Source organism: Eptesicus fuscus, chromosome 5 (assembly GCF_027574615.1).
Source record: "Eptesicus fuscus isolate TK198812 chromosome 5, DD_ASM_mEF_20220401, whole genome shotgun sequence".
Lineage (NCBI taxonomy): Eukaryota > Metazoa > Chordata > Mammalia > Chiroptera > Vespertilionidae > Eptesicus > Eptesicus fuscus.
In genome coordinates, this window is record NC_072477.1 from 46,654,808 (window position 1) to 46,678,924 (window position 24,117).

The 24,117-nt window shown below is 42.6% G+C and overlaps 1 protein-coding gene across 1 annotated transcript in view; it reads left to right on the forward strand.

The window, feature by feature from the left end:
* Positions 1-23,552, forward strand: part of HERC1 (HECT and RLD domain containing E3 ubiquitin protein ligase family member 1) — a 172,181-nt gene extending 148,629 nt beyond the window's left edge. Inside the window, exons 64-78 of the mRNA XM_054716166.1 lie at positions 276-414; positions 1,424-1,605; positions 2,314-2,469; positions 3,700-3,822; positions 4,789-4,891; positions 5,873-6,042; positions 7,773-7,911; positions 9,774-9,943; positions 10,970-11,139; positions 11,416-11,581; positions 12,954-13,030; positions 14,499-14,751; positions 17,101-17,253; positions 19,903-20,208; positions 22,919-23,552. Coding sequence (XP_054572141.1) covers positions 276-414; positions 1,424-1,605; positions 2,314-2,469; positions 3,700-3,822; positions 4,789-4,891; positions 5,873-6,042; positions 7,773-7,911; positions 9,774-9,943; positions 10,970-11,139; positions 11,416-11,581; positions 12,954-13,030; positions 14,499-14,751; positions 17,101-17,253; positions 19,903-20,208; positions 22,919-23,104 — 2,493 coding nt within the window. The 3' untranslated portion in view covers positions 23,105-23,552. The remainder of the gene's footprint in view (positions 1-275; positions 415-1,423; positions 1,606-2,313; positions 2,470-3,699; positions 3,823-4,788; positions 4,892-5,872; positions 6,043-7,772; positions 7,912-9,773; positions 9,944-10,969; positions 11,140-11,415; positions 11,582-12,953; positions 13,031-14,498; positions 14,752-17,100; positions 17,254-19,902; positions 20,209-22,918) is intronic.
* The last annotated feature ends 565 nt before the right edge of the window (positions 23,553-24,117 follow it).

The window sequence follows — 24,117 nt, forward strand, 5'->3', positions numbered from 1 at the left end:
GGTTATTATTTGAACTTTGCACAATTGGCTGAAACTATTTTAAACTATCTTAAATATATTAAATAGTCAAATGAGCCTCATACATTTCTTAATTAAGTAAGCAGTTTTATAATAATCAAGAGCTTATAGGAACCCAAAGTCACATTAACCCCTGGAGTGAAAAGATAACAAAATTGATGAAGGTATCTTAGGTATACATGGAATCATTTTGAATATTTGCATGTTAAAGCTATGTAATAAAGGATAATATATTTAGTTATGTGTTTTTATACTAGGTCATATGTGGTCAGAATTGTACCTTTGTCATCCAGGCCAATGGCACAGTGTTGGCTTGTGGGGAAGGAAGTTACGGCAGATTAGGACAAGGAAATTCAGATGACCTTCATGTGCTGACAGTTATTTCAGCCTTACAAGGTAAAATTATGCTCAATTAAAAGCTGATCAGAAATGATGGCCTAACTATAGGAATGTTTTCTTATATTGGAACTCATCTCAAACCTTTGCTCGATAGTCATATATTGAAGTTCTTGTTTAGACATATACAGCCTTAATTTTCATATTTTAGACAATATTATTTTGCAAGTTACTTATAGTAATGCTCGAATTTAGTGGTATAAATAACTGTTTCAAGACCCACTGAGGAATATAAAATTCTTTAAAAGTGCAAAATTGTAATTAGGCAACTATTAATAGCAGTAGCAATCATGCATGTGCTTCATTAAAATTAAAAATCTGTTTACATGGATATGTACTAAAGACTTTAAAGGACATCTCTGTCAAAGTTATCTGTGACTTGGAAAAAGAATAACTCTGGAGAAACCACTGCAGGAGACCCTGGCTTGTTCCTTAACTTTGACTTTGAATCCTACAAAAAGAGAAAAGGAGGATTTTTTAAGTAAAAGCATACAAGTAACAAGGAGTTCAGAACCAATTCCTGATTAGCTCTGAGTTCTCTTCCCTGAGATCCTAGTGTGAAGAGGACAGTAGTGAGAATGGGAGGGCTGGCTGGGTTCCTATCTGGTTCTACTACCCTACCTCTGGGACCTTACACAAGTTAATAGATCTCTTTGTAACTTGGTTTCTCCAATTGTCAAAGTGATAATGATAATGTCTGTCTCAGGTTCTAAGTAAAAATGGAAAATGAGATACTTCATGTAAAGCATTTATAGAAGTAGCTAGAACATAGTCCTTAATGACTATAACTGCTGCTGTAACCATCCTCTTCCTTGTCACATTATTGTTTAGTGTGACTGCTCCCAATTTGTTAGGCTGTTTCTGCAAATTTGATTTAAAATTAAATTATTTTTATTTCTGTAGTACTATTTTGTTATATTTCAATTTTGAGAATATCCTGTGGCAGCTGCATGTAAAGAGGGGAGTTTTAACATACAGTAACTCTTGCTGGGTTTCTGCTCTGTTCCAGGCTTTGTGGTGACGCAGCTGGTGACTTCCTGTGGTTCTGATGGGCACTCCATGGCCCTGACTGAGAGTGGTGAGGTCTTTAGCTGGGGAGATGGTGATTATGGCAAACTCGGCCATGGGAACAGCGACAGGCAGCGGCGACCCAGGCAGATTGAGGCCTTACAAGGAGAAGAAGTGGTGCAGGTCAGGCACGACATGGATAAGTTTGTAAACATACTAGTTTTCCAATCAAATTCAGGTAATGGGAAATAATAGTAAAAATCTATTACACAATCATTATAAGAGATCCATTCCTTTTAGAAAATAGAAAATGAGATAATTCATTCACTTCTTGTGCTTGTCAGACATTTGAATGGGCTTTGATGTTAGAATGGACTCTTTTTCTTGAGCCAGCTGCTTGGCCCAGGCTAGGGTGCTGCAGGTCCTTAGAGGAAGCATTATGGGGTTTAGCTCTTGCCCCACAGTACTTAATACACGAATAAATGGAAAACTTTGCTTTCAACCTATCATCATTGTTACAAAGGCTGAGTTAATACACATTTCTGGAAAATCAATTAGTGATCTAAAATAATACTGTAAAATTGTGTACCATGTTTTGAGTTAACAGAGAATATCCCCAGTCATTTCATGTAGTCTAGGTCATCTGTACACAGGTCAAGAGTAGCAACAGTTCTTCCAAGGTATGCAGTTTATCTTGGTCTTCCTGAGGATGATGAGGTAGATCAGACTTAGGGGAGCAGAAGGGCCATTTGGTCAGGTAGAGCATACCAGTCTTGAAGATCCTGATTTATCAATGAAATTTATTACTATACTAATAACCAAAATTGACAGACTTCTTTTTTTCTTAGTATCCCCTCTTAATAAATTGTTTTTCTCCTTGTTTATCTATAGATGTCTTGTGGCTTCAAGCACTCAGCAGTGGTAACTTCAGATGGCAAACTGTTTACCTTTGGGAATGGTGACTATGGTCGTCTGGGTCTTGGAAACACCTCTAATAAAAAGCTTCCAGAGAGAGTGACTGCACTGGAGGGGTATCAGATTGGACAGGCACGGAATAAGTCAATGATATGTTCTGTCAGATCATAGTTGCTTATGTGCTCTGCATGCTCTTAGACACTATCCTTTCAGGAAGAAAGAAGTCACCATTTATATTTAACTTCATGCACATTTTGCTTGGCTTGCTTGATAATTTTTCATGGTTTTTTTCCCGTGTGAAAATTCACATTTTAAGTCAGTTTCAGTTTGTTTGTCATATAAGTTTGCTTGTCATATTTCATTCCACATTAATTCAGGATGTGCATATTTTAAAACCCCCTCCATAAAGAACTAGTACAACATGATATAAAATTGTTAAACAGTACAAACTTTTGTGACTCCCATCCAATAGGCTGGAAGTGGATGGCTGAACTGCAGCATCGCTGATAGCTACTACTTGCTCTTAAGCAATAATTGTTCTTGTCCTATAATTGTTAGTATTTTTATTGGAAGACTAGAGGCCCGGTGCACGAATTCGTGCACCAGTGGGGTCCCTCGGCCTGGCCTGCATGATTGGGCTGAAACCGGCTCTCTGACATCCCCCCGAGGGGTCCCGGATTGCAAGATGGCGCAGGCCAGGCCAAGGGACCCTACCAGTGCACGATCGGGGCCGGGGAGGAAGGTGGGAGGTTGGCCAGCCAGGGAGCGACTGCGGGAGGGCTCCAGGGTATGTCCGGCATGTCTCACTCACTCCGGATCGGCCGGACCCCTGCAGCAAGCTCACCTACCAGTCGGAGTGTCTGCCCCCTGGTGGTCAATGCACATCATAGCGAGCGGTTGAGTGGCCTTAGCATATCATTAGCATTTAGGCTTTTAAAATATAGGATAATTCTTGAGTTTATACATGCTAGTAGGCACATTGAGACTTTATTTTTATAAGGAGATAAGATATTTTTTATCTTTTTCTATATTATTCCTTAGACTTCTCTGGTATCAATGAGTATTTTTGAGTTATATGTACTTTTCCCCTATCTTTTGTGCTCTCTGATTCTGAGTTACCCACAGATATTTGAAGGATTTCCTTTGAAGAAAAATGTTATTTTTTTTTTTTTTTTTGTGGACATTAGGAATTATTTCTTATGGACGCTATTATTTTTAACATATGTAGAAGGCCCTGAAATCAATAAAAATCTTTAGAAACATAGCCAAGTTTTCCTCTAAAGTGGAGGAAAGGGTCCCAGGAATGGGTATGTGTTTTAGGTATTATGATTTGCCTTACTGAACACTCTGTTATTTCTCCAGGTGGCTTGTGGCTTAAACCACACTTTGGCAGTATCAGCAGATGGCTCCATGGTGTGGGCTTTTGGAGATGGTGACTATGGAAAACTAGGCTTAGGAAATTCCACTGCAAAATCTTCACCTCAGGTCAGTGTTATCGTTAGTGTTTCAAACAACATAGTTTTTGTCTATGTCATTCCCTCTTTTTAGTTGGGAATAATTTAAATTTAGCATCTATGGTAATTCATAATGAAGTTTAGAAGCTTCTGTTGCTTATTCTTAAATGTTCTACATTCTACAGCTTGATTTTAAATAAGCCATTAATAGTTAAACTGGACGTAAAAATTCTGCAAAGGTAAGTGTCTATCTCTGTACATGGCTGAACACCTTCCAGGTAAAGAAAAAATAGTATAAACATATCTCCAGGGTGTTTTTATGGAGGGAACCAGGAACTGTCTTACAACTGCCATGATCAGTTTATTGTTACCACTGAATTATACAGATGCGCACCTCTGTTTAAGAAGTAATAAAAAGGAAATTTGAGTGCATAAACAAGTAAATTAGAAGCTCTTGTTTACATTATAAAAGGTTTCTTGGCTCTGCAGAAGACCTCTTACATAATTCTTTTATGTGGGTTTTCCTAACATTTTTAACAAGCAGCATGATTTACAAATACTCAGTTTGTATTCAACTCCAGATTCACCATCATATATAGACAGGATTCAGCCAGGGATTCACAAAACCGGGAAGTCCCTCTCTGGGGAACATTTAAGCAGTTACTGCTGCCTCTGAAAGCAGAAGTCTGCAGGGAGCAGCCATGTCTTACAGTAGTCTTCAAAAGGCCGCAGGTTATCCAGAGGAATGCTTCCACTTCACATGAGGTTCTGGGGGGTTTTGCCAAATGCCCTTGCGCACTTCTTCCCCCAAATTCAGATAGTTTGCAGAACAATATGGGAAAATAACATTTAGGAGTGTGGGTTTGAGTGGCAACAGGTAATTAACTGTTAGTGTTTTTATTGGAAGATAATTCTTGAATTTATACGTGCCAGTAGGCAAATTCAAGAGTATTTTCTTTTCCTTTTTAAAGTGTGCCTTACACCTTTTATTTTGCAGAAAGTTGATGTTCTTTGTGGAATTGGAATTAAGAAGGTTGCTTGTGGAACTCAGTTTTCTGTTGCATTGACCAAAGATGGTCAAGTGTATACCTTTGGTCAAGGTAAGGCATTTTCTAGGCATTGCATTGCTTGTTTTGTGTACACATATATTATAGAAACATTTGCCTTCAAGTTTTAGAGAAAGTGCTCTAAATTGAGTCATTTTTTGTTCTGGGTGATAAGTGGGTCTATGACCTTCATTCACTAGCTACTTTCCTGTTCCTCTCTGTGAACTTGGTCATAAAGACACTCTCCTCCCCATTGATGGCCCCTCATGCCAAGCCTTCACTCTTGCTAGAAGAGTTCCTGCAAGGCCCTTCCCTTCCTTTTTTGCTGCCTTCACCGTGCTGCCACGAACACTGCCCTGACCACCAGAGTGCCTCTGGATCCTGCCTCACTCTCTAGTCCTTCCAGGACCTGGGGGTTCAGGTCTTATGAATTCATAGGCTCAAGGTTCAAATTTTGAGGGGCAGAAGGAACCATGTTACCAGAAGGTTTTGTGGGCTCTGTTGGCTGGAGCCTGAGAAGAACCTGCTGCAGTAGGCAGAAGTTACTTACTGCTTTGGAGAGTACATTTTCAGTACAGTAGTAACAGTGGAAGTTAAGTTGTAGACAGTGCCCAAGCCAGACAGGCCTAGAGGACATGGAGAAACAGGGACTGGCCTGCACTTTCTAGAAGTGTGGCAGCAAAGTTAAGGGGAGAGGTTGGCTGGAAGTTTGAGGACAAGACATCTTTTCTTAGAATGCAAAAACTTTAGGGCCTTTGTGAATTATGTACCAATCCCCTCAAATATGGGGACACTGGGGTGCCTCTTGGTTTGAAAGAAGCTACTGATTTTAGATTTAGTTTTATTTTTATTAATAAGGAGTCTGACATTTTACAAGGAAACAGTTTCAAACTTTTTACCAGAATAGCAGCTTTGGCCCCAGTGAGTTAAATATTTCATTGCCATTCCACCATAAAAATTAAATGATTCCTTAGAAAAACATAAAAGGACTCTGATGTGCCATCCATAAACTTCCTCTTTGCTGTTTTTTCTCAGATCGCTTGATAGGCTTGCCAGAGGGTCGTGCTCGCAATCACAATCGGCCACAGCAAGTCCCTGTCCTGGCTGGAGTGGTCATCGAAGACGTGGCAGTTGGAGCTGAGCATACACTTGCTTTGACATCAACAGGAGATATATATGCCTGGGGGAGCAATTCAGAAGGACAGGTACATATTTATCTTGCTTGCTGCCCTCATATTCTAGAGAACTGAACATCCTTCAGTTGGGTAAGAGATAAGCTAAGAACCTCATAATGTCTACCACAGTGCCTCAAGCACATCACTCTGCCACAGGACTGATTGCTTTGTGAGTCTCTATCTCTCTCTCTTGATCGTGGCCAAGTATTATACTATGGTGGGATTTTTTGGTGTGTTTTTTTTAAATATGTTTTTATTGATTTGAGAGAGAGAGAGAGGAAGGAAGAGAGAGACGGGGAGGGAAACACTGATGAGAGAGATCCATCAATTGGCTGCCTCCTGCGTGCTCCCTACTGGGGATCAAGTCTGAAACCCAGGCATGTGTCCTGACCTGGAATTGAACCGGTGACCTCTTGGTGCATGGGACAACGCTCAACCAACTGAGTCACACCAGCCAGGGCTATACCATGGTTTTTAAAAAATCACAGCAAAAAGATTAAGGGAATTAACTTGAATATATGTATGTGTTTACACATATTGATAGGTGCCTGGCACATAGTAAGCAACACTTTATAAGTATTCGGTACTGTCATCATCATTTCTACTAAGTAATATGTGAGATTAGGTACTAGGAACATCAGTTGATGGAAAGAATTAAACAACAATACTTCTATATTTTATAATATTATAGTGTGCAAAGTACATTTGTGTTTGTGCAGGAGGTCTTGTCACCCCCATTATACAGAGGAATGAACTGAGCCTCTAAGAGGTTGAGGAAAGATTCGCGGTTGATGGGTTTAGCCTACCCTATATATGGAAGAGGGAGGGACTTTGGTAGGAGATGTCTGAGATGCCTGCTACTGCAGAGCCACATCGCCTTCCTCTATAAGTCCTCTGGGTTTGGCTGCCACTAGAGTAGGTACTCAGGTGCCCTCAAGTTCAAGGTCCAGTATTATCCATTTTGGCCCTGTTGTCTTCTTACCAGTGTCTTAGCAGATCAGGAAGCTGCTTATCATTGTGGTTGCATATTGTCTGAATGGAGGAAAATTGACGTTGAGGACACTTTTGGCAGGTCCCTGACAGGGCCTTGACATGATCCTGTTTAATGATGTTGTGGTGCTTAGCTGCTGAAACACTGAGTGTTGTGTGTGTTTTTTAATATGTTTTTATTGACTTGAGAGAGACCCTAAGAACAGAAATCTGGAAGAGAGAGGGAAACATTGATGAGAGAAAACCATCAGTTGGCTGCCTCCTGCATGCCCCCTACTGGGGATCGGGCCCAAAACCCAGGTATGTGTCCTCACCTGTAATTGAACCGGAAAACAGAGATCTGGAGGAGACCCTGAGAACAGTCAGACCCTAAGAACAGAGATCTGGAGGAGAGAATCTGCTTCTGTAACTATGTTAAAAATCAAGAAATAAATGTGTTTTAAGTAAAAGCTCTATGGATCACTGTTATCTTTTAAACTTTCTAAGAATTCATTTCCTCTCCAGAAGTAGAATCCAAGGATGTGTCCAGTTATTAAGACTCTCTGCTAGATTGGGAATGGCTTTGTTGTATCTTAGTTTTTAGAAGACAGTCTAAGCTCTGAGGACCATTCTGATAGAGAAAATCAGAATTAATTTCTTTATTTTGATGCTGTGGCTTGGTACAGATATTAACCTATTTAGACCTGCTACTTCTAAGACAGATTTCATCATCTTGGCTTCCTCTCTTCTTCTTTCTAATTGAATCTCTGTGTATTTGTAATTTACTCCAGCTTGGCCTAGGCCACACCAACCACGTTCGAGAACCGACCCTGGTTACAGTTTTGCAAGGGAAAAATGTTCGGCAGATCTCAGCTGGCCGCTGCCACAGTGCTGCATGGACAGCGCCGCCTGTCCCACCAAGAGCACCAGGTGAGGGATGAAATATCCATGCGCCTGCAGCTTCTCTTTCAGAAGTACCCAGCTGTACTCTCTGCTTGCCAGTTTCAGTCTGCATCCAGACATGGTTCTGAAACCATCAAACCTTCCCCCACAAACCAAAGCACTTTTTGTGCTACCAGCACTGTAAGTACTTTTCACAGCAAGAAGTTCTTCTGCAACTTCATTATGAAGCAGTCCCTCTCTGCACCCCCAAAAGAGGAAAGCATATCACTTAAGCAAAAAGAGTTTTAGAGCAGCAACTAATGTGTTTTTATATATTAAAAAATGATGAATTGTAGGTAAGGCCTGTTGTTGCCATTTTACTCAGGATGTAGCAGGACTGATGGGCTGTTTTTGCCTTTTTGTTGTTTTGTTTTTAATTTATTATGAAATCCTTATAGATCTACAAAAATATATAAAAAAATAAAATGCATATTTGTGTACTTAACGTCCAACTGTGTACTCTCCCAATTAGACCCATCTTCCATTCCCCACAAATGTAACTATTACCTTAAGTGTGACATTTATCACTCTTACGCATTTTTTTAAATCTGTACTATTTCTTTCCCAGGTCCTCAAGCCCTCTCTTTTTACCATCCTCTGTTGTCTAAGGCACTAGAATTTCTCTGAAGTGACCTTGTGCCTGAGAACTCAGCATTCTCTTCCTTTTTTGCTAACATCTCTACTTAGCCACAGGCCCGTAGAAAAGACTCCCCATGGGTATTTTTTCTTAGGTATACCCTAAGAGAACAAGGCAGTACTACCAAGTAGATTCCAAACAAGCAGGAGGCAGTTTCTGATTAACAGGATCCAGAATGAGCAGTACTGCCCATGCACTGACAGTTTTAGGTACTTCGGGGCTTCTGTATCTTCCAGAGGGATTTCCCTCCCACTTCAGGACAGAGGCTACACGTGTGGTGGTTTAAGGTTCAGACACTGGAACCACACTGCCTGGGTTGAATCCTGACTCTTCCATTTATGAGCTGAGTGACCTTGAGACTCGATTTTCTTGTTTAAAATGAGGGTAATAAGAGCACCTATTATAAAGAGCTATAGGAGTAAATGAACCAATTCCTGGCTCTTAGAATAGTGCCAGGCACATAAAAATACTCAATAAATGTTAGCTTTTATTAATAATAGTAAAATACCTCTAGGAATTGAGCTCTACAAATAGGAAACTCAAATAAGATGAGTCTCTTGTTTCTACTTTTTGTGCATTTTTATTAGAGGATAACCATAGATACAGTCCTGGTAGTCTTTGCTTCTACAAAGCTCTTATTCTTGCAGTAAAAAGGTTCTGTGAGTCATGCACCTATATCTTTCATTCTGTCATAGTCACTTTCTGTCAGATTCCTAGTAAGTGTGGGAGGTGGCTCTGCTAAATTGCCCATTTTCATTTTCCAGAACTTCTTGCCTGGTCTTGGCCCATACCTTATGTTATTATGAATATGACATTTATTGAGTATGAAAGGAAGAATTTGGGTTTTGTTTTTAATTTATTATGAAATTCTTATAGATCTACAAAAATACATAAAGAAAAATAAAATGCTTATTTGTGAAGGAACTGTTTCAGTCCCATAGTTCATTGGGTAACTAAATTAAAGGAGAAATAAAACAAGTGTCCATAAGGATAAATAAAAAGTTTTATAAACCAGTACAAGTTCATCATAAATTAAGATTAATTGACAGAGAAATGGATAAATATGTGATATAGCAAATATAGCAAAATATTAATTATAGAAATTAAGTGGTAGGAATGAGTGTTCATTGTACACTTTCTGTGTGTTGAAATTTTTCAAAATACTGAAAATGCAGGCAATGTATTTATAAGTGTTCATTTGCTTTCTGAGCAGGTGTGTCAGTGCCTCTGCAGCTGGGCCTGCCCGATGCAGTGCCCCCCCAGTACGGGGCGCTGAGGGAGGTGAGCATCCACACCGCGAGGGCCAGGCTGCGGCTGCTTTACCACTTCTCGGACCTCATGTACTCCTCTTGGAGGTTACTGAACCTCAGCCCCAACAACCAGGTAACATGCTGGCTTGGGAACCAGCACCCATGATGTGCTCACTATGCCCGGGCCTTTCTCTCAGCCTTTGAAAAATTATTTCATGGCTAATACTTTTTATTACTCTTAGCACCTGAGAGATGTAGAAAAGGCAACAATTCTGTTTCCATTTTATTGCTGGCTTAGTGACAGACCAGATATTGGTAATCATACTAGACACAAAGTGTTTTTCTGTTTGTTTTGGTTTATCTAAACCTCAAGGAAGAATGAATGGTTAAGCATATATTTTCTATAAAGTTTATTATATGATTTTAAAATTTAAGCACATAAAGCTGTTAATACCAATTTTGGCTGTTACATAAATGCGTCCACAGCATTTAGGAGACTTTTTGCTCTTACAAATGTGCATTCTGGGCCCTATGGAATGGGAGATGGGGGAGGTAAAGTAAATTAGGATGATTTGACTATATTTATGAAATAGTCTAGAAATATAGAAGGAAAGCAAGCTGGCTATGTTTGTTTGTTTAATGTATAGGCATAGTAAAATGTATATCATTTTATAAAACTGTTCATCAAAAATCTTTTGGGGAGCCAGTCATGGGGCAGATGAGAGATTTGACAAATCATTGTTAGAAGTAAATAACCAGCCAGGATATGTAATGTTGTGTGCACTAAGCAAAGTGTCAACAAACTGTAATTAGTGTGGAAATGTTTAATGATATAAAGTTAGGTGAGAAAAGCAGTGGAAAATTATATAAACAGCATGATTTCAACAATCTGAAAAATGTACGCATACATAACATGGAAGAAATAGATCCAAGTGTTAATGGGACCATCTCCATATGGTAGGATGACAGGTGATTTTTTTTGTTTCTTCATGTATGTGTCCTATTCAAGTTTTTAAAAATAATAATCATTTTATCAGAAAAATTTTTTTAAGTGATTAATAGTTACTCATTTAAAAAAACTGTATTCTAAAAATGACAAGTGTTATTTCTTTTAAGCCTTAGAGTATACCATTTCTGATAAGCTTACTTTCTGTTACAGAGCAGTACATCTCATTATAATGCTGGAACATGGGGCATTGTGCAGGGACAGCTTCGGCCTTTGTTAGCCCCAAGAGTCTACACCCTCCCCATGGTGCGCTCCATAGGAAAAACCATGGTTCAAGGCAAAAACTATGGACCTCAAATTACAGTAAAGAGGATATCAACCAGGTTAGCATATGTGTGTGTTTCACTAACTAGTTAGCATTTTTTACATGAACATCACTAACTAATCTCTGTGAGCCTTAGCTTCCTCATTGTAAAATAGGATAGTAACAGTGCTTACACAAGTACCCAACGTGGCTATCGTGGGCCTAGCACAGTGTTTGACTGTTGTTAAACTGGCCTGTTCATTCACGAATGGGAAGATATCCTCAAGTGACATTTGTGGTGATTTGCGAAGTTGGTGAGAGTTGTATTTTATTCTGTTTTCCCTTTCTTTTAAAGAGGACGAAAGTGTAAGCCCATCTTTGTCCAAATAGCAAGACAAGTAGTTAAACTGAATGCATCAGACCTTCGTCTGCCCTCCAGAGCGTGGAAGGTTAAGCTTGTTGGAGAAGGGGCTGATGATGCTGGAGGAGTGTTTGATGACACAATCACAGAGATGTGCCAGGTATATTCATTCAGTGTCCCCTGCTGAGTTGTCCACTCAGGTGTTGGCCATTCTATTGTTTCCAGTATTTACTCTGCCAGCCATCCTATATAATAACAGGGTAATATGCAAATTGACCCTAATGATGGAACGACCAGTCACTATGATGCTCACTGACTACCAGGGGCCAGACACTCAATGCAAGAGCTGCCCCCTGGTGGTCAGTGCGCTCCCACGGGGGGGCGGGGGGAGCTCCGCTCAGCCACAAGCCAGGCTGACGGCTGCGAGTGCAGCAGCAGTGGCGGGAGCCTCTCTCGCCTCCTCAGCAGCACTAAGGATGTCCAACTGCTGTCAGTCGGACATCCCCTGAGGGCTCCCGGGCTGCCAAAGGGATGTCTGACTGCCAGCTTAGGCCTTATCCCCTGGGGAGCGGGCCTAAGCTGGCAGGTGGACATATTCCAAGGCGTCCCGGACTGCGAGAGGGCGTAGGCCAGGCTGATGGGCCACCCCCACCCCCAGTGCACGGATTTTCATGCACCGGGCCTCTAGTGTTGTTTTTGTTTTTGTTTTTAATATATTTTATTAATTTTTTACAGAAAGGAAGGGAGAGGGATAGAGAGTTAGAAACATCGATCAGCTGCCTCCTGCACACCCCCTACTGGGGATGTGCCCGCAACCAAGGTACGTCCCCTTGACCGGAATCGAACCTGGGACCCTTCAGTCTGCAGGCTGATGCTATATCCACTGAGCCAAACTGGCTAGGGCTCTAGTGTTTTTATATATGTAGCAACGATGCATTTGTGAACTTTATATAAAGTCATGCTGTTAATGGTTGTATAGGTGAATTATAGTAAGGGTTTGTGAAATGCTTTATGAAGATACCTTATTGAATAAATGTCAGTGCTTAGCCATCTCCCATTGATTCATTGTCTGTTGTGCTATAATACTGGCAGGGAAAACAATAGTGACACATATTTATATTTACATTGACATTGACACTTACATTTATATTTATATTTATATTTATATTTATATTTATATTTATATTTATATTTATTTAAAAGACAAATCCAGGATAACTCATGTGCTCTGACTTATTCTGGTGCTTTTAGAACTGCCAGGCTCCAGGTGAAGTAGAAAAGCAAGTGTGAAGTGTTTGGATGACTTCTTATTTAAGATCTACAGTGGCAGCTTTGCTTCCAGATCAGCTCTGACCCTTTCAGCTTTGCGTGGTATTAGGATTTTTCTGATAAATCAATCAGAGAGAGTTGGCTGGTTGTCACATAGCATTATAAAGTTCTCAAATATTCTCTTTTCAGTATGATACTTAATATAGTTCATTCTCTTGATGCATTTGATTTTCATTTCTCAAAAACTTTTCTTTCTTCTATAGGAACTTGAAACTGGTATTGTTGACCTTCTTATACCCTCTCCCAATGCTACTGCAGAAGTGGGTTACAATAGGGACAGGTAAGACAATCAGCAAGTGTTTATGGAATGTCAATAATAATAATAACAACTCACATTATAGAGTGTTTACTGTGTGCCAGGCACTGCTCTAAGTGCCTTACATGTATTATCCCACCGAATCCTCATTATAACCCTAAGGAGTAGCAACTACTAATATTCTCTTTTCACAAATAAGAAAACTGAGGCACTTTTATCATGATTTGGTATTTAGTATGGGACCAACTCTGATAATATAGAGGGGTAGAGGAAACTCAGACTTGATCATGGAACTTGACTTCTTGTGTGTTTCTGAAGGCCAATATGAACTCTCTTCAAGAAATTTTCTGCATCAGAGTTTATTTAAAAGCTTTAAACTGGTGCAGCCACTGTGGAAAACAGTATGGATTTTCCTCAAAAAATTAAAAAGGGAACTCCCATTTGACCCAGTAATCCCACTTATAGGAATATATCCCAAGAAATCAGAAACACCAGTCAGAAAGGATATATGCACCCCTATGTTAATAGCAGCACAATTTATAATAGCTAAGATTTGGAAACAGCCTAAGTGCCCATCAGTAGATAAGTGGTTTAGAAAACTGTGGTACATCTCCACAATGGAATACTATGCTGCAGTAAAAAAGAAGGAACTCTTACCATTTGCAACAGCATGGATGGACCTGGAGAGCATCATGCTAATCGAAATAAGCCAGTTGGAGAAAGATAAATATCATGTGATCTCACTTATTTGTGAGTGAACAACGTATATGTAATGAACAACATAAACTGATAAACAAAAATAGAGCCAAAGGGGGGAAAATATACTATAATATAATAGAAGTAATCCTGTTATTTGCAGATTTTTAATATTTCCTACAACTTTTGTGATATAATACGTTAGTACAGTTTTGGTAATATTATACTTAAAATCCTTTTATTCTTGAAATATTAATGTTTATTGCATGTAATATTATATGTAAGATCATTTTCCTTGAATAATTGGTGTTTATTGCATGTAACATATTTACCATCCTTTTTTGTGAGAAAAATAAAAGCTTTGATATGCTATCAAGTCACAGCACTTAGTATTTGCAATTGTATATTATCCTTGTATTTGCCAAATCTTGAATTCTGGATCTTTTGTCATGCACTTGTACATGATAAATGGAATGATTTTAAGAAATAGAGCTTCCTGGAGTAGATAGCTTAAGGGTTAATAGACCATTTACTTGCCCTTTTATGGTTCTTCAAAAAACAATTCGAAGTGTGGTCACTGTGCTATCCAGAACAGTAGCTACAGGCCACATGTAACTGTTGAGCACTTGAAATGTAGTTAGAATGGCTGAAGAACTGAATTTTAAATTTTATTTAATTAATTTAAATGGCCACATGTTGGGCAGTGCAGGTCTAGACTAATGCTATAGCTGTTGGATAACTTATTCTAATAAAATTGAGGACAACTCCATTTGAAATATTTTCTTTAATTTTGCAGGTTCCTTTTTAACCCTTCTGCCTGTCTTGATGAACATTTAATGCAGTTTAAGTTCTTGGGAATTTTAATGGGGGTTGCCATTCGCACAAAGAAGCCTCTGGACCTGCACTTGGCCCCTCTGGTATGGAAGCAGCTGTGCTGTGTCCCCCTTGCCCTGGAGGATCTAGAGGAGGTGGACCTGTTGTATGTGCAGACCCTCCATAGCATCCTTCACCTTGAAGACAGTGGGATCACTGAGGAGAGTTTCCATGAGGTAACTGTGGCCAGTCCATTATTCTGCTGGTGTGGAGTAGAATATATATATACTAGAGGCCCAGTGCACGAATTCATGCGTGGGTGGGGTTTGGCCAGCCTGGCCCCAAGCGGGGTGGATTGGGACTGGGCCTGTTGGGAGGAGAGGATGGCGGGAGGTTGGCTAGCCGGCCCGTCCAGATCGGGCTGGGCCAGCTGGGGGAAGGGGCCATGGATGATTGGCCAGCAGGCCCCGCCCCCGATTGGGGTTAGGGGGCTGATTGGGGGCGGGACCGGCCATGGGAGGGGCTTGGGTGGTGGGCTGGCTGGCCCCGCCCTTGAATGGGGTGGGGGGGTGCCAATCGGGAGCCAGCGGCCTGGTGGAGGGATTATAGGTGGTTGGTCAGCCAGCCCCGCCCCCTATTGGGGTGGGGGGACGATCAGGGTTAGGGCTGGCCGGGGGGGAGGGGCTGCAGGCCGATCAGGGTGGTGGGGGCCCATCAGGGGCTTGGCCAGCCAGGGGGAGGGGCCACGAGGTTGGCTGGCAGGTCCCACCCCCTGATTGGGCAGTTCGCTGGCCACAGTGGGCGTCATAGCGACCGGTCATTAAGGTTGTTATGGCCGTCATGGTCACTGGCTTTTTATATATATATATATAGATAGATAGATAGATATTTTTTTTTTTTTTTTTTTTTTTTTTTTACTGTATTCTTTTTAAAATATATTTTTATTTATTTATTTTTTTACAGAAAGGAAGGGAGAGGGATAGAGAGTTAGAAACATCGATGAGAGAGAAACATCGATCAGCTGCCTCCTGCACACCCCCTACTGGGGATGTGCCCGCAACCAAGGTACATGCCCTTGACCGGAATCGAACCTGGGACCCTTCAGTCCGCAGGCCGACGCTCTATCCACTGAGCCAAGCCGGCTAGGGCTAGATAGATATTTTATATATAGATATTTAACTCAGATATTGTCTCATACTTGCTGTCTGGCTTGGGCCATGCATGTCCCATTGCTTCCCTTAGCAGTTCAACCCCAGCCATTTATTTGTTTGTTTGTTTATTTGTTTGTTGTTAATCCTCACCCGAGGATATTTTTTCCACTGATTTCTAGAGAGAGTGGAAGGAATGGAGGGAGAGAGAGAAGAAGAGAGAGAGAGAGAGAAGAGAGACATTGATGTGAAAGAGACACATCCATTGGTTGCCTTCTGCATGGGCCCCTACATGGGTAGTGGATCACTGGTCCAAGAATAGAACCCACAACCCTTTGGTGTGTGGGCAGACACTCTAAGCACTTTGCCATGCCAGCCAGGGTTCAACCCCAGCGATTTAAATAGCTTCTAACAGAGTTGGCTCCAGCACCCAGCTTCTACTCCTTCCCCTTTAATCACTCCTACGCATTTTAGAATGGAGGACCCAAAGAACCAAGGTGGAGAGGGAGTTCATCCAACTTGGTAAACTTTAGGGGAGAAAGATTCAGCCTCATTCTTTTTTTTTTTTTCTTTTTTTAAAATATATTTTATTGATTTCAGAGAGAGGAAGGGAGAGAGAGAGAAACATCAATGATGAGCAGAATCATTGATTGGCTGCTTCCTGTACGCCCCCTAATGGGGATCTCACCCACCAATCTGGGAATCGAACCTGACCTCCTGGTTCATGGGTTGACACTCAACCGCTGAGCCACACCAGCTGGGCCAGCCTCAATCTTAATTACAGCCAGATGAGTCAGCATTCCCTGCTGATCAAGTAGCCTGACCAGCTATCTTGATTGCCTTGTTTTTATCCTTAAAAATATTGATGATGCCCAGCTGGTATGGCTCAGTGGTTGAGTGTTGACCCATGAACCAGGATCATTGTTCGATTCCCAGTCAGGGCACATGCCTGGGTTGCAGGCTCAATCCCCAGTAGGGGGCGTGTAGGAGGCAGCTGATCGATGATTCTCTTCATTGATGTTTCTATCTCTCCCTCTCTCTTCCTCTCTCTGAAAATCAATAAAAACAGCCCTAGCCAGTTTGGCACAATGGATAGAGTGTCAGCCTGCAGACACTAGGGTCCTGGATTCCATTTTGGTCAAGGGCACGTAGCACAGTTGCAGGCTCCTCCCCGGCCCTGGCCCTGGCCGGGGCTCATGCAGGAGCAACCAATCGATGTGTTTCTCTCACATTGATATTTCTCTCTGTCTTTCCGTCTCTCCACTCTCTTTAAAAATCAATGGAAAAATATCCCCGGGTGAGGATTAAAAAAAAAAATTAATAAAAACATTTTTTAAGAGTATATTGATGATGTTACTGTTTTGCTACATCTGCGTAACATACTTTTTGTTGTCATTTCTACCATGTAGTTAAAAGTCTTTTTTCTTCTATTCTTAGATGATTCCTCTTGATTCTTTTGTTGGTCAGAGTGCTGATGGCAAAATGGTTCCCATTATCCCTGGTGGAAATAGTATCCCACTCACATTTTCCAATAGGAAGGAGTATGTGGAGAGGGCCATTGAATATCGACTTCATGAGATGGACCGACAGGTGAGATGAAACATTTTGGGAGATGCTTGTGAATATTTGCCTTTGTCTCCCAACAGGAGCTGAATAAGTACTACCGAATTTTGGCATTTGAATTTGCTATGTTGATCCATTTGTATCTATATTTCAGCCCCTATTCAGATACTTTTCAGGCCTCCTATACTCTGGGTCTCCTATCTCCTTACTCAAGGCCTTTTTTGGGTCAGCTCTGAATTGGTCACTGGTTGGATTGAGGCCAAGCTCTGACCCAGGCCTTCATACCCTGCATTCCTACTCCTCCTCATCTCTTACTGCTCTCCAACCCAGTGTCCCCACTCCAGCTTGGTTATCAGGTCCATATAAAGGAGCCCTGAACACGGATCTTGCAATCCCACATGAGTGCCTCTTCCCCTCTCCTGCTACAGTCCTTCAAGTCCCAGCTAAGAATGTGTCTCCTCTACAGACCAGCTTTCCTGTAGGTCCATTACCTGTAGAGGTCTTTTTTGTTGCTTAGAATTTCCTCAAGATATCACATGCTTCTGTGTTGTCTAAGAATTAGGCTGCAGTTTGGGTCTTGTTTCTTCAATTAGCTTGTAAGACATTAAATGAAGAATGTATTCTTTCTTTCCATCTATATCCTATATATTCTTGTTTTATGTTGACATATAGTAAGCATTTAATAAATGATGGGAGTATGATCATAGAAATTAATATTGTGTCCAAAAATGATTTTTTTGGTTATCCAATTCTCATTAGCCACTTCAGTAATACTTTATTTATAAAACATATTGAGGTCTTATTGATAGCTGGACTCAGGCTCTGAGGCTGTGTAGTAATTTAAAATACATATATTCTGTACCCTTAACTCCTGGTTCCTTCTTTGACTCTGATTTTGGGCCAATTCCTGTCAAAACACTAAATCCCTTAGTTTAATGAGGGTGGGTTTGGTCAGCAATACTATTTACACAAAGATTTGTCTCTAGTTCTTGACTATTTTTAATCCTCGAAGAGTGAATAACTGGCTAAAAATGTATTGATCACTTCCTGCATGCCAGGCATGGTTTGGGCACCTTCATGTGCAGTTTTTCCCGAAGTTACTCTGTGAGATAAAGATTACTACTACCATTTCACAGATGAAAACACTGAGTCCAGAGACATGCAGTGATGTGCCCAAGGCGTAGCCAGGATCCCAAACCAGGTTTAACTACAGGATCCAGGCTCTTCTGCTGGCCCTTCCTCTGAGGGTCACATTGACCCTTCACTCTCTGTCAGTGGTGCTCTGCTCTGCCCTGGCTTTGTTCCTTTCTCCGTAAGGAGCCCTTCTTCCTCTTTTGCTTCCTCTTGTCGCTTAGAACCCAGTGTTCTTCCCATAGCTGTCCCTAGTTATCGCCTGCCCAAGCAGCCAGCCCATACTGTAGCCTCAGTTTTTCAGACTGCTTTTGGTTTATATTCTACCAGGCGTGACATCTTATTTTGGGCAGACTTTGTCTGAAGTATTTTATTTATTTTTAATTTATTTTATTGTTGAAAGTATTACAGTTGTCCCCTTTTTTTCACCATTGACCCCCCTCGACTCTGCTCCTGCCCCAGGCCTTCACCACACTATTGTCTGTGTCCATGGATTATACATATACGCATATAAATTCTTTGGTTAATCTCTCAGCTGAGGTATTTTAATATCAGTAGAGACTGCCAATCCTGTTTCTTAGTCCCAGGCATGACAACTCTATCCCAATCATGCCTCCAGGGCCTTCTTTAAGGTATGGCCCAGGGGAGGTTCTTGGGGTTTGTTGGGGTTTGTTTTTTTATGGTAGATAGTTTTGAGTTGGCCAAGAGTGAAGGTGTATTTATGAAACAAACCTTGAAGAGGGGTGACTCTGTATGTATGGGTACACTACTTACAACCTTGGGGGAGTTCTAAACAGACTATGTGGGCAGCCCCAGCAGCTCCCCGCTCGGCATTCTCAGAGAACAGGCAGTATAAACTCCCATCACACAGACTTTCTTGTAGTTACTCAATTAAAATTCTCATCATAATTATGTGAGCAGCAGTATGTGCCTCACTTTTCAGTGAGAAAATTACAGTAAAAGAAGTGGTGGAGCTGGGATTTGGAACTTGAGTTTCCTAATTAAATTCTGTGGCCTTTCTACTGCCCTCTTACAAAGAATTTCCAGTTTTACTTTCTTCTTTGTACTTTTCTACCTTATTTTTTAACAATGAACACAAATAATTTTTACCAAGAAATGACTGTTTTCAAAAGAAAAATATAAGTTACAAAAACAATGGAAGCTAGACACGTCCTCTAAGAGCTTCTTACCGCGCTGGGGATTCAGACTGTCCCACACAGCACACTTTCACAGCTTGTGGCCACATGTGTGGCAATGTGAGTGAGTGAGGTTGGCATTGGGGAGGGCCCAGCAGACTGGGATTGTGTGGGGGAGGGGAGGTGGGCTCCTAAATTGAACTTGAACTAGGACCAGAAGGAGCATCTGAGTCCCACAAGCAGGGAGAAGCTCTAACAAAGGGTTAGAGGGAAGGAGGGTGGGCTGAGCACGTGGCCGCTGGTGGCTGGAGTTCTGAGGGGTGAGTGGAAGGTCTGGGGAGTGGCTGGGCAGGTGGAAGGTGCCCACTCTGTGCTCACATACTGAATGAACACCCTCTTCTGGGGGCAGGTGGCTGCAGTCCGAGAAGGGATGTCCTGGATTATCCCCGTGCCACTGCTGTCCCTCCTCACAGCGAAGCAGCTGGAGCAGATGGTGTGCGGGATGCCAGAGATCTCGGTAGAAGTGCTGAAGAAAGTGGTGCGGTACCGGGAGGTGGATGAGCAGCATCAGCTGGTGCAGTGGTTCTGGCACACGCTGGAGGAGTTCTCCAATGAGGAGCGGGTGCTGTTCATGAGGTTTGTGTCTGGAAGATCTCGACTACCAGCCAACACTGCTGACATTTCTCAGAGATTTCAAATCATGAAGGTTGATAGGGTAAGTAAGCTATTTTTTCCTCCTTGGTAATGTCTGTCCTTATTGCATGTTGAGAAAACCAAACTGTGACCCTCAAGTAGGCCTGCCAATTCAGGCTTAATGCTTGGAATTTCCTAATTTAAAAAAAAAAAAATTCAAGCAGAAAAATTTGTTCAGAAAAATCACATAACCTCAGTTTAAAAAGTCCAAAATGGATGTAGAAAGCACACTACAGCCAACAACCTTCCTATCCCAGTACCTTCCTGAGTGAAAGCTAGGCTTGGAGGATGGGTCATCATGTTGCCCCTGTCCCTTATTTCCTACCCCCTTTTCTTTGTGTGACTTACACTGGAACATGGTCCTGTTTGTCTGCATGAAGATGCTAACCATTGGCTGGTGCACGTGCTCTAGAAGGAACTTGAAGACGTGGGGAGCAGCGGTAACGTGCTCTGCGACTACTTGTGTGGTGTGCCTCGTGGAGCAGGCGATGCAGCGTCTCTGTGGCCTAATGAAAGGCCCCCGCTGCAGAGCCCCAGCCCAGCTGCCGTTTTGACAGATGGCCTAGGAATAAAGGGGCTTAGCGTCTTGAATGCACACTGCTGCCAGAGTCATCTTTCTCAAGCACCCATCTGACCAGTCCCTCCTCCCTTCAGACCACTCAGGGGCCCTGCATTGACTCCAGGACAAATGCCGACCCTCTCTGCAGCCTTAAACACCTCCAGTCTGACCTCTGCCCTACTTTGTGATATAACCTCTTGACACTTATTATGTTCTGGCTATAATGGACCGCTTGCCTTTCTCCCCGACAGACCATGCTATTTTTAAACTTCCATGCCTTTGTACACTGTTCCCTAGCTTTAGCAAGTTCTCTTTTACACGCTTTTCCATCTATGCTTAGCAGGCACTTATTTATCTTTTAAGCCTAACAACAATGTCATCTCCTCCCGGAAGCCCTCCTTGATGCTTTCCTGTATCCCCTGATCATTCCTGAGGGCAGACTTAGATCCCCTTCTTTCCACCTCCTGAACATCTGGTATACCCCTCAAACGCAGCATTAAGTTAGAAGTGGCTGTGTTCCCTCTATCCCTGCTCCCTCCCCCTGCCCCAGGCTGGGCAGACCTCCAAACAGGGTCCATGGTGTTTATTCTGGAAACAGTAAGGAAAGTTTGGCCTCTTCACACAAGGGCCTTCCTGCCAGTTTCAGCAGGTTTCAGTATCTGCCTTTCTGGTGTTTTTCCAGTAACTACTCCTGGAAATTGCTGTAGCCAAAGCTGTCCCTCCCCCACTGCCTTCTGAGGCTGCCCGCCTGGGCTCCACTCCTGGGCTAGGCTGTTGGAGAGGCCATGCACAGGAAGGGCTATGAAAGAGCCTTTCCATAAATTTTCTACATGACTTGCCAGAAACTATAAGTTGTAAATCTGTTTTGTTGCTTCAGAGAGAGGTTGGGAGGAGGAACTGGTTTATTTCTATTCAGCGCTTGAAAAAACCCTTGCCTTATATCTGTCCAGGGCTACCCCTGCCATCCCTGGAGTTAATCCACCACTAATCCCCTGCCTGGTGGGGGAGGGAGGTGAGGGCGGGGTGTCAGCCTCAGAAAACTGACCACTGCTGGTCTCTCCTTTGTGACTGACTCTTAAACCATTTCTCCAGTTTCCAAGTCCGAGCCACCTGCTAACATTCCCCTTCAGTGTCTTTGCTACTTTGGGTTTTTCTGCTTTCAAGCTTTCTGTGTCCTCACTGGCTCTGGCACAGTTAGGCTCTGGGCCCTCCATCTCCCACCTCTTAGAAATGCACTCACCTAGTATAGGGTGTAGGTCTCAGAGAAGGAGAAGGATGCTGGGTTTGAGAGAGAGTGGACAGGTTCTTTTTTAAAAACTAAAAAACAACAACATAAAATCAGTGTAATATTGTTAAAATTATTACAGTTTGAAAATGGTTGTGTTTTCTGGGAGAGACAGGGACCGTGTATAATCCTCTCTCTCTCTCTAATAGTAGCCATTCTCACCTTAGACCTTTGTGTAATTCCTCCCAGTCCTTGCCTCAAGCATACACATTTTTTATGTAAAATTTTGTATTCTGCTTTTTTCGCTTAACAGTCTACCCCCAGCACTTTTCTGTTTTGCTACAAGTCATCATAACTATCATTTTAAATGGCTGCATCCCTGTCAGTGAAATGGATGCATGGGACTTAGTTAACTTCTCCTTTCTCACCTGAGCTGTGTGCTGGTGGCCATAGCGGGTGAAGCGGGCAGAGTGCACGCTGCAAGGACATGGAGGGAAGCAGAAGCAGGGTGGGTTCCTGGCAATTTTCCTGCCATTTCACCAGCTCTGTTGGGGTCCTGAAGCAGCTTCACATTTGTACCCTCTTGGTGAAAGGGAAGGAACTCGGTTGCACCCTTATTCTGTGGCAGGCACTGTGTGAAGCAAGTTCTCTCAGGTAATCCTGCCAGTCAGGGCTTGTTCTCACTTTACACACGAAGGCATTGGAAGAGTGAGAAGAGGGAGGGAAGCATCTTCGCCAAAAGTCTTGATGGCTGTGGACACCAGAGCCACACTCTTTCCACCGTGGCCAGTCTACTTCCCCCGAGTTGGCCACTCAGTCGTGTCCGTGCAGCCCATCTTGAAGGCAGGGAGAAGTGCTTTCCTGACTTGGGGTGGTGGTAATGGGCAGCCCCTCTCCCCCATGACACCCTGATGCTGCACTCATGGCTCTGGGTCTGTCTCTCCACAGCCTTATGATAGTCTGCCTACCTCACAGACCTGCTTCTTCCAGCTGAGGCTGCCCCCCTACTCCAGCCAGCTGGTCATGGCTGAGCGCCTGCGCTACGCCATCAACAACTGCCGCTCCATCGACATGGACAACTACATGCTCTCGCGAAACGTGGACAACACTGAGGGCTCCGACACTGACTACTGACTGCTGGGGGTGCCGTGCCGCCGCCCCCTTTTTCTCAGTAATGCTCACTTCCAATTTCATGTTAATATACATAGATGTTTTAGGAACATAAACCAATATTATAAACAGTGGCCACATTTAGTTACTCTAAATGTAACAAAGAAATTAGATGTTTTTATTTTTCTGTGATTGTACAAAAAAAAAAAAGACAAAGTGCTCTCAGTCAGGTTTTTCCCTCCATGTTTTGGTCACTTTTGATAAGTTTGCATGGAACCATTTTGGTGCATTTTTAGTTGGGAATGGTACATTTTTGTAAACGCACCCAGTGAACATGAAATTGTACATTGTGTATAATTGTTCATTAGAAAGGACAGTTTTACATGAATATTCATATATTTATTTTGTTTTAATTTGAATTGCCTGTGCAGGGTTCCTTATGCAGAGAAATAAAGCCAGTCAGGAAACAGAACGTGGGCTGCTTTTGTTACCAGCATGGAGCTTCTGACTGAGAGAAAGCGAGCTTTCAGGCTACTCTCTCCCTCTGACGGCTTTTGACCACCAGAGACATTCCTTCCCACTGAGAGTGGGCTTTGCATGGAGATGGCCTAGCAGAGAGGCCAGGCCGCCCGGGCACAGGCCCGGGGGCTGGGAGCCCCTGCCGTCATTTGTTCGGTCATCTTGGGTCTCTCACTCTGTGCTCACTCCAGAGGCCTTGCTTTAGCCACTCAGCCCATTTTCTCAGCACCCCTTCCTCCTCCTACACAGCTGGCTTAAAGTGTAACATGCTAAAAAAGAGCCTTTCTTGAAGCCCTGGGATGCCTAGTGCGGCATGTGGCTCTACCAGGCAAGGAGGAAGTTAACCAAAGTAATACGGTTTCTGACCCTGCCTGTGAAGAACAAATGGGATGAAAGAGCCGGGCAGTTTACGGTAATGTGCATGCCTGCGGGGAGGGCGGACAAGTGGGAGGTGTACAGGAAGGACTTAGCATGCGTGGATGAGTGACCAGATGAATGAGTGAGTGAACGTGTGAACT